The 13,281-nt window shown below is 40.8% G+C and overlaps 2 protein-coding genes across 3 annotated transcripts; one reads left to right on the forward strand and one right to left on the reverse strand.

The window, feature by feature from the left end:
- Positions 1-169: 169 nt before the first annotated feature.
- Positions 170-4,554, forward strand: LOC135627769 (uncharacterized). 2 transcript variants are annotated; one of them, XM_065134021.1, is made up of 5 exons: positions 170-464; positions 1,736-1,888; positions 2,917-2,964; positions 3,883-3,934; positions 4,196-4,554. In XM_065134021.1, exons 1-5 carry the CDS (start codon positions 243-245, stop codon positions 4,393-4,395), a joined length of 675 nt encoding a protein of 224 aa, XP_064990093.1. In that variant the 5' UTR covers positions 170-242; the 3' UTR covers positions 4,396-4,554. The 2 variants fall into 2 exon arrangements, with proteins under 2 accessions (XP_064990093.1, XP_064990094.1); XM_065134022.1 differs by having other exon boundaries at positions 3,883-3,931.
- Positions 4,555-5,905: 1,351 nt separating this feature from the next.
- LOC135627768 (CBS domain-containing protein CBSX5-like) lies at positions 5,906-7,639 on the reverse strand. Its single transcript, XM_065134020.1, has 2 exons — positions 7,226-7,639; positions 5,906-6,975 (listed from the first exon to the last, which is right to left on the reverse strand). The coding sequence occupies exons 1-2, from the start codon at positions 7,549-7,551 to the stop codon at positions 6,159-6,161; spliced, it is 1,143 nt and encodes a 380-aa protein (XP_064990092.1). The 5' UTR covers positions 7,552-7,639; the 3' UTR covers positions 5,906-6,158.
- Positions 7,640-13,281: the final 5,642 nt, after the last annotated feature.

Here is a 13,281-nt window from a genome sequence, read left to right on the forward strand (position 1 = left end):
CCTGCTTTCTCTGTTGCTCGCCCTCTCCCTCGGGCAAGCGCAGCGTTTCTCGGCCCTACGTCTTCCATCTCTCCGGCCTCTCCCTTCCCTTTTCTTCTTCCTCTCGTCTCCAACGGCGTTCATCACGCGCTGCCGATAGCTCGAACCTACTGAGAACCCGACGGTAAGCTTCCGGTTTCTTCCGTATCTTTCCCGTTCTCCTTCCACCCCATATATGATCTGAGAAACACCGACCGTTTGCGATGGGGTTACTATTGCTGAGAAACCGTCCCGCCCTCATGTCGTTCGATAAGATGCCGCAGTGGGGAAAGGACCGCCCAACCCGGGAGTCGAACCGCACCCATCCGGGTTCGATCGAACCGGTTCGTCTTCCCAAGTTGAGTGCGTTTGACAAGAAATATGCGTTTGGGCACGCCGTGGGTTGGGCATGCTCTTCCTCCTCGCCTCTCCAATCTCGTGGCCAAGTAACATATTTAACTGCATACTGCTTGTTGATTCGCCTGATGTTCGCTCTCGTATATCTCATTAGCCACCCTGGAGCCCTCCGCGAATCCTCAACAAGCTTACCCGCATACTGCTTGTTGATTCGCCTCAACCATTAGCCGACTCCAGGCTTGTTGGATATCTGGATAGGCTTTTCCCTGGTTTTCGAGGGGCTGTAGACTTCTCGGAGAAGTAACTATTTCTGAAACTTGGTTGCAGGTTTTTATCCTGTGGTGTAAATTTGTGTTTCTTTAGTATATTTGAGTGAGAATTTCATATCTAATTACAGCTAATGGATGGATGATATTCTTCGTCTGCATTATCATATTGCATATTCATTTTGCTTATAATGGTAGATTCAGTGTGAATATTCATTTTGCATAGCATCGCTAATTTCATTTCATAATTATTTACTGTGCCCCTGTTGGTGTGTCATGCATCATTTAGTCTATATGGAAGCTCACTCCAGTATAGAATTAAAGGCCAATGTTTTAAAAAGAAGCTTTGCTATTTAGTCTGTGCATGTTAAGGTATTCAAAATTATCCATAACTGAGTACAAAAAAAAAAAATAAAGTTTAGTTTTATAAACGAATACATAAATACATGCTATTGCCAGATTAAGAACAACCTCAAATGATATTTTCAATTCATTGAAAAGATATTTAAGTGATAAGATACGATAAGTGGTAAAAGTAACATGGTGAAAGGTGACAATCTATTGAACAATGTACTGTGCTGTTGAAACATTACACTATTAGATCCATTAGTAACAAAAAATTAACATAAAGCATATATGTGACTACATTTTCATGTGTATTCAGACTGCACATGAGGTCTCGTAGTCAAATGCAGTTTGATTTCTAGCTGATTTGGAGTGCATATATGTGGTTATGCTAATTCACATTTAAGACAGAGGCCTTATTCCATGTTATCATATTACTGTTATGTGCGACCATACAGGCTACTTTTTGGTCCTGTGGTATAAGATACTTTTGATGAGTCCTCACTGAAAAATCATCTTATAGGTCACAAATACATTTGAACTGCAGGGTGAAAATTGCTTTTACTTTTACTCTGTTCTTGTGTGTCTGTCTAATACAGGGTGTAACATGCTTTTTGCCTAACTTTCCAGTTTCTCCAAAAAATCTTCTTTTTGCATTGTTTCTTCAGTATCTATTAAGTTCAAAAAGATTGCCAATAAAGTTTTCTGTCTAAACCAGATTTTTTTAACTTGTCTCTTGAGTCAAACAGAGGACCAAGTTGCTTCTTGCTGAAATCTTAAGAATGGAAGGCAGTATGGCCCAGATTAACCATGTTGAGGGTGAAGAAGAATATGTGTTACTTGACTTGGATGATGTGTGTGTTCGTGCTGATATTCCTGCCAATGCTCCCTATGTCCTCTCTGTAAGAAGCTACCTCTCATTTATGAACATGTGATTACAGCATGAAATACGATACTGTTTTATGGAATATTTTTCTTTGTTCACATGTTCTTTAGCTGTGGATTTAGTATGTACTGTTTTTTTACATGTGATAAAATTCTTCCATTTACATCTATACTTGATTTTTGCATATTAAATTCATGGTTTAAAAAAATTGGTACTAGATCAATGGATTTTACTAACAACTAATTAAAAAATTCATTAAATGGTAATTAAGAAAAGGTCTGTTGATGTGACTGGTCTGAAATAACTTTTTGCACATGTGTGTGTTTGAAGGAGTGATGGAAAAGGGCACCTTTTAGGACTCACATGAGTATTATTCAGTGGTTGTTATCAAATAAGAAGGAAAAAAACAGTTGCCTGGTTAGGTCTTATTCTAAGATGCAGATGGGAAACATCCAATTTTTTTGGTATCTAAACACTAGAACCATTCCAGATATGACAGCTATTTTATAAAGGCTTGGCATGATAGGATATTAGCTTCTCCTATGAAATGGGCTTATTGGATCGGTGGTATAGTCTGATTTGCTTTTCGCACTTAACAACTCTCCTGCTACCAGTGAATTGGTTTTGGGTTTCGTTGGGGATAATCTTGTTTAATATTCTCCATTAGGAGTTTATACAAGAATTTGCTGGTAAATATAAGTTGCAAACTTGGTTAGAAAAAAAATTATACTTGGTTGTTCATACTCTTTATCTGTGAATTTAACATCACAAATGATGAATACTGATTCTAAAGTATGAAATGTGGAAAAACTTGTCTCTTAGTTTATTTTGGTAATTTCACAATGAACCATTTGGACCTTGCTTTCCAAGTGTCTATTTCAATGAGACATCTGAGTAGAAGTTATAAAGTAAGTGCTGTTTCCCCTCTCTTTTCTTCTGAACTCTTCCCACTTCTCTATTAGTAGTATATGACTATCTGACATGCATTTGTTAATTATTCACATGTTTTAAGGAAAATAAATGTGGTGGTCCCATGGTATGCAGGGTTTGGATACAGTGAAACCGGTGTTGGTCATTGGCGATCTGAAACTGGTGAGTAATAAACTATATCCATCTGTAACTCTGATAGGATGTTACTGTTGATGGTATAAAGCTGGTGGCATCTTTATTTTGATGCTTCAATTTACATGAAGAAAAGGTAGAATCTCCATCCAAGATGCATGATCTGTGTAAAATATCAGTCCATGGCCATTAGCATCACCTAACATACATTTGATTTATGTGGCAACCATGCTTCTACTTTGGATAGGAAAGGCTGGAAAGTTCTGGTTTATAACCCTGGCATTAATAACTCTTAGTAGCTGACAGCTAGGCAAGGATGGTGGATATAACTTTCTTTTATTTGTGCTTCCCACAATTCATGCTTCAGTTTAGGTTCAAATAGAATGGTGCGACATTTTTCTATTCATCACGTTTTTTTGCTTAAAAGTCCAAGGATATGATGCAGACTCAGATGAATTTTTCTTATGCATTATAATAACTTATTGTACCTTCCTGGTCATTTAACATTTCTATAATTGTCTCAAAGATTGCACATGCATACCTAAAGTGCCCCATATGATTGTGCCTAGTCTTGTGTATTTACATCATAAATAACTCCAGTTCATTTAGATTAGTCACCTTTTGCACTTTGAGATATAAAATTCTGGAGCTATTAGAACTTTTTGAAGAAAATGTAGGGAAGCATATCCAGATGTATGATTTGCCAGCCATGATACTTCAATAGTAAATAATTAAGAACCAAGGATCGTTTTTTTGATTTGTTGAACTTGTATTGCTATCAGCTTCATTGGTTAATATGAAGCACAGATATGTGTTTGTTAATTGTTTCTATTCACCTGCAGAAGTTTTAGTTCTGTTACTGATTTTACCTTTTTCCTCTTTAAATCATTGTTTTACTTCTTCATTGCTAGTCCTGTAATGTGGCATGCCTTTCTTACCTTGCAACAGATTGGAGAATACCAAGAGACCATGGGAACATGCTACATCTTCTCTGAAGGTGGTAATTCTCGTGCTTGTGAATGCATTTCATCATTCTCTTTCAATCTTGTTAAAACCTTGATCACTGATCTTGGTTTCCTCTGCTTATCGATTTGATTCCTCTGCTTGGGAATTTTAATACTGATAATAAATGAGTTCACTTACATCTTTATATTTCAAAAGTTGAACTTTAGTCATTGGAGCAGATTCATGTGTCTTTTATTCCTGTGAGATTTCAAAAGCAAGTTTTCTATTGGCAACTTGACATCTCATGGTTTTGTAGATGGTGCACCTACCGTGACATGTTCTGAGACGAAGCCTTCTGAAACAAATGTTTTGAAGGACAAACAATTCCTTGATTCAAAACAAGCTCCATCAAAACAGGTCAAGCCCATAGCTAGCCTGCACAAAATTCTCAAATTTAAGCTGGTATCAGAGGATCAGAATGAAATGGCAGAAGGGGTGACTACTAGTTTTTCATGATTCTCTTGTTTTAGATATCGGTATGCTCACTCTGTTATACCTTTATGACAAACAATCGTATGACTAAGCTTCCTTGAGCATGTTCCTCTTGTTTGCTTTTGAGAGGCATTAGACATGTTGAATGGAACTGGAAGGAATCTAATGTTGCTTTGACGATCATCCGATTGGATCGAAGCCCTGCCACTCATGTATTCTTCTTCATGGATAGGCTTCCAGGGTCAGAGATTTATGCTGACCTTAGACACCGTCTAGTTCTTTTTCTTCTTTCAACATTCTTTGTCTGATTGATATATCACAATCCTACAAGTAGTCCTCTTCAATATAGGTGGCCTCCACATTGTAGAGAAGCCCAACCTTTTCTTCCTGATGTGATGGGAGGAAGGAAAGATAAAGATAGAAGATGGAAAAAGGAATTAGGTAGAAGGAAATGGACTCCCTTACTGTAATTTGCACAGATTTCACAAGGATTTGCTGCTATATACTTCCTGTACAAATCTGAAGGGATTATGCTTCCTCTCCCAGGCTTATACATGTACGAGGGATACAATTTATATTATAGCAAAAAGGTGAAGTTGATGCTCTGGACCATGTATACTTTTCATCTTACTTTTGGACCATGTTAGTGCTGGAAAGCTATAACGATACTGGTTCGTTCTTGTTGTGCAGGGAATCCCGCGTACAAATATTATAGCCACCAGGGACACGTTCAGCGTCATGCTGCTTATAATAGACATGGAAGAAGAAGAAGAAGAAGAAGGCCTGGTTTGTTTGACACGGCTTGCCAAATTAATGACTGATGGATGTGCATTGATTGTAATGCCTACCCGTTAATGTTTGCGTTTACTGCATGAAACTGAAGCCTTTATTGATTGCAGGAAGCAATTTGCATGAAAGTTTAAGGATCTAATTCCGAACAGCCGCAGTCGATGAAAATGATGTTTGGTAAAAGCCATCCAAATTCAGAGAAAATCTCCACTGGTGGTCAAAAAAGTTGGGCAGTTGTAGCTGGCGATCACGAAGCAGTCAACAGACACATTCTTCGATGAGAGTTGGCACTTTTGCACTCCACATTCTGATTCACTGAATACTACTACTACTAGTGGGTGGTATCTTTCTCGTCTCCTTTTACTGTTGAGAAGAGATTAGCGTTAGAATATGCTGTTGTTTCTTGAGAACCACTCGCTGGTATATTGGAATATGCTGTGACAAAAGGAACACATTTCTTTATGAAACAGAGAGGCGACTGGATTCAAAATCTTGAAGGATATTGATTATTGGAGATGGCATGGATTGATCTTTATCTAAACATAGATTGCAGAGCCCTCCAAGATTTGACTATTTGCTGCATCTTGTCTGCTATGTGCCCCTTGACAGCTCTTATAGTTTGTGGCATATCCAGCCACATAAGAAGAGTGCTTTTTCTCGATTCTTCTTCAACATATATGCACAAAATCTACAAGTAGATTGGCCATTACAGAAGCTTTTGCTCAGCTTTCAGTGGCAAGAAAGATGCGACAACAGAGATCAAACATTCAGAACAGAAAATAGTAACTGCCACAAATACAAAAGTGATACGGATTTGATGGTAGGTTGAGTCCTTATTACCAGAAACATAATAAACAAAGCAGGCTCTCCAAAAACCATGGGAGGGAATGGAGAAAGCGTCTTCACACCCAAACAATACACAGAGACTCATCCACAACAGCTGCCATCACCGCCCTCGTTCATCCTCCGCCCATGTGATCGACTTGCACTCTTCCGTCTCAGAGAGAAGACTGCTGAAGCTGCTCCCGGAAAACCCTCAGCATGTCAGCAAACGTCACGATTCCCATGAGGCCGTAGTCGTCCTCGTCGACCACCCACAGGTAGCTCACCCGGTGCGCCAGGGCCTGCACCATCACCGCCACCAGCGAGCTCCCGGGATGGCAGACCTCCGGCTCCTCCGATCGCCTCCCGATGGAGAAGCTCCTCGACCGCAGTTTCCGCAGCCGCCTTCCACCGCTTGACTCGTCGTCGGAGGACGAGGAAGAGGCCGAGGAGGATGAGATGGAGAACGAGGACAGCTCGTCTTCCATAAGCTCAAGCATCTCCAGCAATCCCTTCTCTTTCAGCCCGGCTTTGATCGCGCGGACAACGGACTCCGACGGAGAACCGTAGTAATCGATGAAGGCCATGAGGTCGCCCGCCGTGAGGGTGGCGATGCCGGCGGCCACGGCCACCGTCTCGTCGCATGCAGAAAGGGCGGCTGGGGAGATCTCGCCCAGTAGCCGCCCATCGTCGGTGACGACGGCGACGGCAGTCTGGTCGGAGAGGGCGCGGCGGACGAGGGGGATGATGGAGAGGCCCGGCTCGTCGTGGCGGATGGCGAGCGCGTCCGCGGAGCGGACGAGGCCGAGGGCGTCGATGGAGAGGGCGGGGACAGGGGAGAACAGGGCGATGGAGTTGAGGAAGTAGCGGACGAAGTCCTCCTGTGTCAGCCAGCAGAATTCGGCGGCGGCGAGCTTCTTCCGGCTGACGGAGCCAATAGGGACCACAAGGCTCTGCGCTCCGTCCAGGATCAGATCAAGGGCTTCCGATACGCTGCGAATCAAACAACAACAGAAGAAAAGATCGAATCTTTAGCATTCCAATCGAATAAAGGTCACAACTTCCCCTCGAATTCTTATTCTCGTACAACTCACATGATCCATATAAAGATCCCGTTGTTTTCGGTATCGAAACGAAAAAGGCGTCGCCTTTTAACCCCAACATAAAAAAAAAATCTTGGCACAAGGTAAAAAAGAACGCGTTTTGGACCAACTCATCTACCCAAGGCAGGACGGAAGAGTACCTAAACTGCGGCTCGACGCGGCGGACGAGGCCAGCGCCCTTGGGGAGGAGGGCGGAGACGGGCCGCTCGAGCGCGGCGGCCGGCGACGCGAGGTTTCCGTCGGAGCAGAGGTAGCAAAGCACGTCCGCGACGCAGAGCTTCCCGACGACGGCCCTCTTCTCCGGTGCCGCCCGGTCGGCGGCCAGCACAGCGAGGTGGGGCTCTCCGCCTCTCCTGAGGGCGAGGAGGGCGTCGCCGACGGCGGCGGCGGAGAGCGGCAGCGATCTTAGCGCCGGCTTCCCGATGCAGAGGTCCGACACCTCATTCGACACCAAGCTCACTGCCATGCACTGGAGAACCGAGCCTTAACGTGACCCTAACACAACCACAAAGCAAATCCTCACGCGCAGGTCTCGATCTCAGATCAGTGGAGGAAGAAGACGCGATCATGGGCACTATAAATAGCGGACTGGCGGACCGGCTGCAACCGGGAAACGTGGCGCGGGATTCGGGAATCGCATCGTTTCCGACTTATTCACATCGAGCCGGTATAATCTCATTCGTATGTCGGGAAAAGCCGGTTATTTCATCAGTTCGACCAAAGGAATCGGTAAAAGTAATAGCGTGCTTCTCGAGACTTCCACGCACCCAATCAGATTGTGCTCTATAATGGCAGTCGAAGTCTCGCATTAATTATAATTAAACCAATAGTCGTCGTTTTACTTAAATAACACCGAGAAAAAAAAAATACTTCAAAAACGGAAAAATAATTATTAGTGACGTTCACTGAGATAATGACAACCGTATTATGTTTGCACAATCCATCGATCCAACATTTAATAGTGGTCACTGCTGACTCTATTCATCTGAGGATTGTGTTAGACTTGTGTATACCTGCAGAATCTGTACCAAATCAAGTTGCAAGAGGACAAGAGTCTCAGCAAATCATTCTTTGTTTTGTAGCCACTCAATGATAATAATACGACTATTAAATGGCTCTTCAATAATGTGAATTGAAAATATATGTGACGTAGATCTGATAATGTGCATCTTTTACGTGAATGCAAATGCAATTTGCATTTGGCGTCATGGCTTGTCTCACTAATACAAGCGTGTGCTACTCCAACTACAATTTGGGAGATGCTTTTCCCGTTGCTTTACGTAAAGCCGGAGAGACATTTTTTGATGTACTATCGTTGCCTTCTGATACTGCAATTGCAATGAGGTATACCTTTCACGTCAACACAAAAGCGTACGAGATGGAGCCCTTCGTGATTTGGCCTCCACTCTTTCTCCGAGGAACCCAACCAGACGCCCAAATGAATTCTCATTTCACGATGAATTATGACTTCAGTGGAAAACCAAGTCAACGGTCAAATGAACTCGTCGTCGTCACCGTCACCTACTGATGGCACCACTATTAGCTCATGATGTCTCATAGTTGGATTATCAACCACAAGGAGAGAGAGATTTTTATTGGGTCACACACGGAGTGGCTTTGACGATTGTTCGAGCTTTTCCGAACGTGGATCGACGGAACCGACGAGGGCGGCGAGATGACGAGGTCAAACACATCCACGCCCCTTTGGATACTCTCGAAATCACATCGCGTGTTCCCGTAGCTTCCAGAGAAGACCGACGCTCGCGAGCGACCCGTTGCGTCGATGCGGAGTTTGTTGTGGTATCGGATTAGCAGCAGCTCAGATTTGACCTCCCAATCATTTTCCCGTGGCCGTGACGGAGCAGATTACAATTCTCGTCTTCTTCGTCTTCTTCTTCTTCTTCTTCATGTGTTCAAAGATAAATAGGTTGGTTGGATGCTCCGAGTCGAGTCGGTTTAAAGGCAAAAATCCGTGGCGGGGAAAGCAACGGCTCACCAGAGCGAGTGCGGTCCACCACCGCGAGTGCCGTGAGACACACTCCCATCGGCGGATCCCACGGCGTCCGTGACACGGCGCGGTACGAAATGATAGCACCCGTCTCTCTTCCCCTCCTCGACGCGAATTCAGCCCCACCGGAGTTCTGCACCACAACCTGCACGGTAGGTGACAAATCCTCGGGTGCGCCGATGTGGTCGGGGGCGAGCCGCGGCGCACGATTCATGGCGCGCGAAACATGTTCGTGAGAATGACTGAATGAAACATGGTGTTCGGTAATCCCGCAGCGAGGAACAGAGGTTCGTTCGCCTGGTCACATTCGGCTGCCTTTACGACACACCACATGTTGATACCAAGTCCCACTTTATCTGGCAGCGTCTCATTTCCTATAAATTATTTTATTCGATAGGTACGTCCTTTTTATTTTGGGATTTATTCTTTGTGATATTCTTTCTATTTGGTTTTTTTTCATATGGTAAAAAATTTATTTATTTTTTGTATGGATACCCATATTAATTTTTTAGTATATTTATTTAATTATTAATAATTATGTTAAGATTCATTTTAGTTTCTACTGTTTTCATCGTGGATTACTTAAGCCCTTATGATTTATTCGTGTCTAAAATAATCTTTATATTTAAAAAAAAACGTAGCATATAAAATTTTTCGTTAAATCTGAATTAACAGATGTTAGAGTATGTTTATATTGTATGTTGACTCACAATAAATCATTAATATAATTATATATATAATTTAAATTTTAAAAAAAGTTAAAGTTCATCTTGTCGAAGAAGAGAAAGCGACAGAGGTCATAGCGACGGATGAAGGTGGAGAGACTAGAGGCGGAGATGAGGGAGAGCTAGACCACCACGTCATAAGCGCGACGATTGAGTGTGCAAGAAATGACGAAGTAGGAAGCAGTGGGGACGAAGACGCTCAAGAAAAAAATGATGGACCAAGAGACCACAGCGTGCCTAGTGTCGAACTGGTTGATGTACATTCACTTGAGGTAAGACTAACATCTCTTGAGCTCGTCGTTAACATGGAAGAGACTATGTGCGTACAATGCTCTGCTATGCAATAACAACTTAATGCTACTATTAGTTGTCACCTTCACTACAATGTCTCCTCTTGCTATTGTTGATGATCTTTTTTTTTTAATTTAAATTATATATTATTATATTAATAATTTATTGTGAGTCAACATGTTACGTAAGCAGACTCTATTATTTATTAACTCAAACTTCACATGTTATGTTTTTGAAAATATATAGGTTATTTTATATACGAATAAATCATAAGAATATAAGTGATTCATGACTAAAATCATAAGGACTAAAATAAATTTTAATTTTTTTAATTTAAATTATATGTATAATTATATTGATAATTTATTATAAATCAGTATATCATATAATCAAACTATAATGTTTGTTTGTTGACTCAAATTTGATAGAAAAAATTTATATATTATATTTTTAAAAATATATGAATTATTTTATATATGAATAAATCATAATTTTTAAAGTGATTTAGGATCAAAATCTTAATAATTAGAATTTTTAATTATTTTCTATCTCCTGTTGGAAGAGAAACCATCGGACATAAGAATGGGCGAAGGTCAAGACGAACTCTCGGTATGGTGACCACCTGCCCCCTCTGCTTTTAGCGAAAGCAGATATAATTGAGGACTTCTTTTGAGAAGAGTTGTGGGTCAGTAAGGTCGCATGCTGCTGCTGCTGCCCGACAGAAGTACTTAAAGGCATTGCATGACAAAGAAAAAGGTAAAGCAAAAGGTCACAGACAGATGTCAGCGTGTCTCATGCTCTGTCCCCTCTTCCATAACTCTACAATTCTTTTTCTTTTTCTCGTATGATACAAAATTACTCAGGTTTTATAATCATAGCATAGTACACTAACCATTACATTTTCTGTCGTCTCCAAAGTCATGCATGCCACTCTATCATCAGCTCTGTGAGAGATTGGGTTGATCTAACCCTACTTATTATTAGCTCTTTTGTTTCATGCAACGAACACCATCCAGTGCTCTATTTTTAAAGAATCCATGCGATCAACATTTTCCTCTTCACATTAATCTTTTGATATTATTTAAAATGGTACCAAAGCTACTCATTTTATATTTATATTTTTTTAAAATATTTATATAATATTCATTCTTCATTTTAGTTTGTATCATACAATTTAGTTTCGTTCATATATATATATATAAAGTCATTTAGTCTAACATTGATCGAGGAGTATGAAAATCAATAGCTCATAAGTTCGTCGAATTTCACATGTTCAATTCATATAATTCATATGTTCCAAAAGGATAAAATTATATAGGTACGCTCATCGTATTATCCAAAACGGATAGTTACTATGAATGTAACCAAATGATCCTTTATCGATCATAAACGTAAATAATATATAAATTTATTTTGTACCATTTGAGTTTCTGAGTAGAAGTAACGTAAAGAGCCTTTGAGGGTTTAAAATCATATTTGATATCTTTATCTAGAATTTGATCGTGGATAATAAAGTGTGATCGCGCTCACCATCTACTCTTCAAGGGAAATAAAAAAAAGAGAGTAATTATTAAGTTACCAACCAACATCTATTCTACTTTCTTCTTCTTCTTCTTAGAGGCCGTGGCTTCTTGTCCGATCAAGGAAGAAAACACAAGCGTTGATCGATGATGTTGGCGATTTATGTTATGGATGCCTCGTGGCTCGTCGTCCCATCAACGGAGGGTCCCAAGCCGCCGTAATGGACCCCCCACCGGCTTGTTGTGCGGTACAGCAGTCGCCCCTGACCGTACCTACTTAACACACCGGGAACAGATACATCTGCCCTGCCCTTTAAATGACCACGTCGTGGCGATGGCCGTACTCCCATCATAAGATTCGCGACGATAAGTAAACAGACGACGCACATGGCCCCAATGTGCGCCAGCCACCGCCTGGGCTGTGGCCCTGCTTATCATCCGTTCACGTGGCCGCTGTGGAGGCTGTGAATGATAAGATAAGATCGGCTCCTTCTCCCTCCCCCCCGACCCACTTGTAGCCACGCTTACGTATGCGCCTACGTCTTCGTGGAAAACGCGGCTCGATGGCGCTTGACTTCCATCGCCGGCTCGCGTGGGGAATACGTGTCGTCGTCTGTGTTTTCAACGGAAAAGTCTCCATCGCAAATCTATATGAGATGGTATGATATGATCCGATGGACGTCTCTCCCCGTCGACGGTACAATGATTTACCCATCTTTTATGATAAATTATTAACATGATAATAATTTATTGTAAAAGAATAATTCTTCTTCTATTCATATATGCTTAGAGAGGAATTCGAATTTTTAATCATACATTGAACGTCTTGATTATGACTAAAATAAGACTGATTTACCCAATGCATTTCATCATATATTTAAACCCATATTCAATTCACTCATAATATATTTATAACTTATTTAATAAATTAATAACTTCATATGTATATATATATATAGTGCTTTTTGATGAATTAATTAAGTTAAATTGATAGTTTTCTATTTTCACTTCAAATATAATGAATTTAAATATTAAAACAATAGACACTAACGAATATTCTAGGAATGATAATAGGTTGAGTTTTTTTTTTGTTTTTTGGAGTCCTCATCGAATCAATCTATTGAATAGGAGAAGCATAACACTTAGGCAGCCAATGACGTCAAACCTATTTGATTATTACATTACAAAAGATTGATATTAGAGTGTTGATAATGATATCGACTCATTCCCACATGGTCAACAATATAATCAGAGTCTCGATAGTTGTAAAATAGTTAAATAACATGTAAAATCAATTATGACGTTTCTTACCATCTCAACTCAACTGATATAATCTCTCGTTTTTGTTTAAACTACGTTGCATAAATATCCGAATCAAATTCTAATATAATAATTGATAGAAAATATTCGACATTAGTCATAGGTCGTCAACTACTGATAATCAACATAGAGCTTATTTGGAGGATAACTTGACATCCGTCTAACACGAACAAGAGTCAATCTGACGGACGATGCCCCTTTGGTCGCTAGCCTCACGTTGCATGAGATTCGACGTTATGCTATAGGTGGTAGAACTAAGTCAACCTATGTCATAGAGAGTATACGGGTTGATTGCCCACATTATCGCATCGTAGAGAGGTACGATTAATCCT

This window comes from Musa acuminata, chromosome BXJ2-11, assembly GCF_036884655.1.
Source record: "Musa acuminata AAA Group cultivar baxijiao chromosome BXJ2-11, Cavendish_Baxijiao_AAA, whole genome shotgun sequence".
NCBI lineage: Eukaryota > Viridiplantae > Streptophyta > Magnoliopsida > Zingiberales > Musaceae > Musa > Musa acuminata.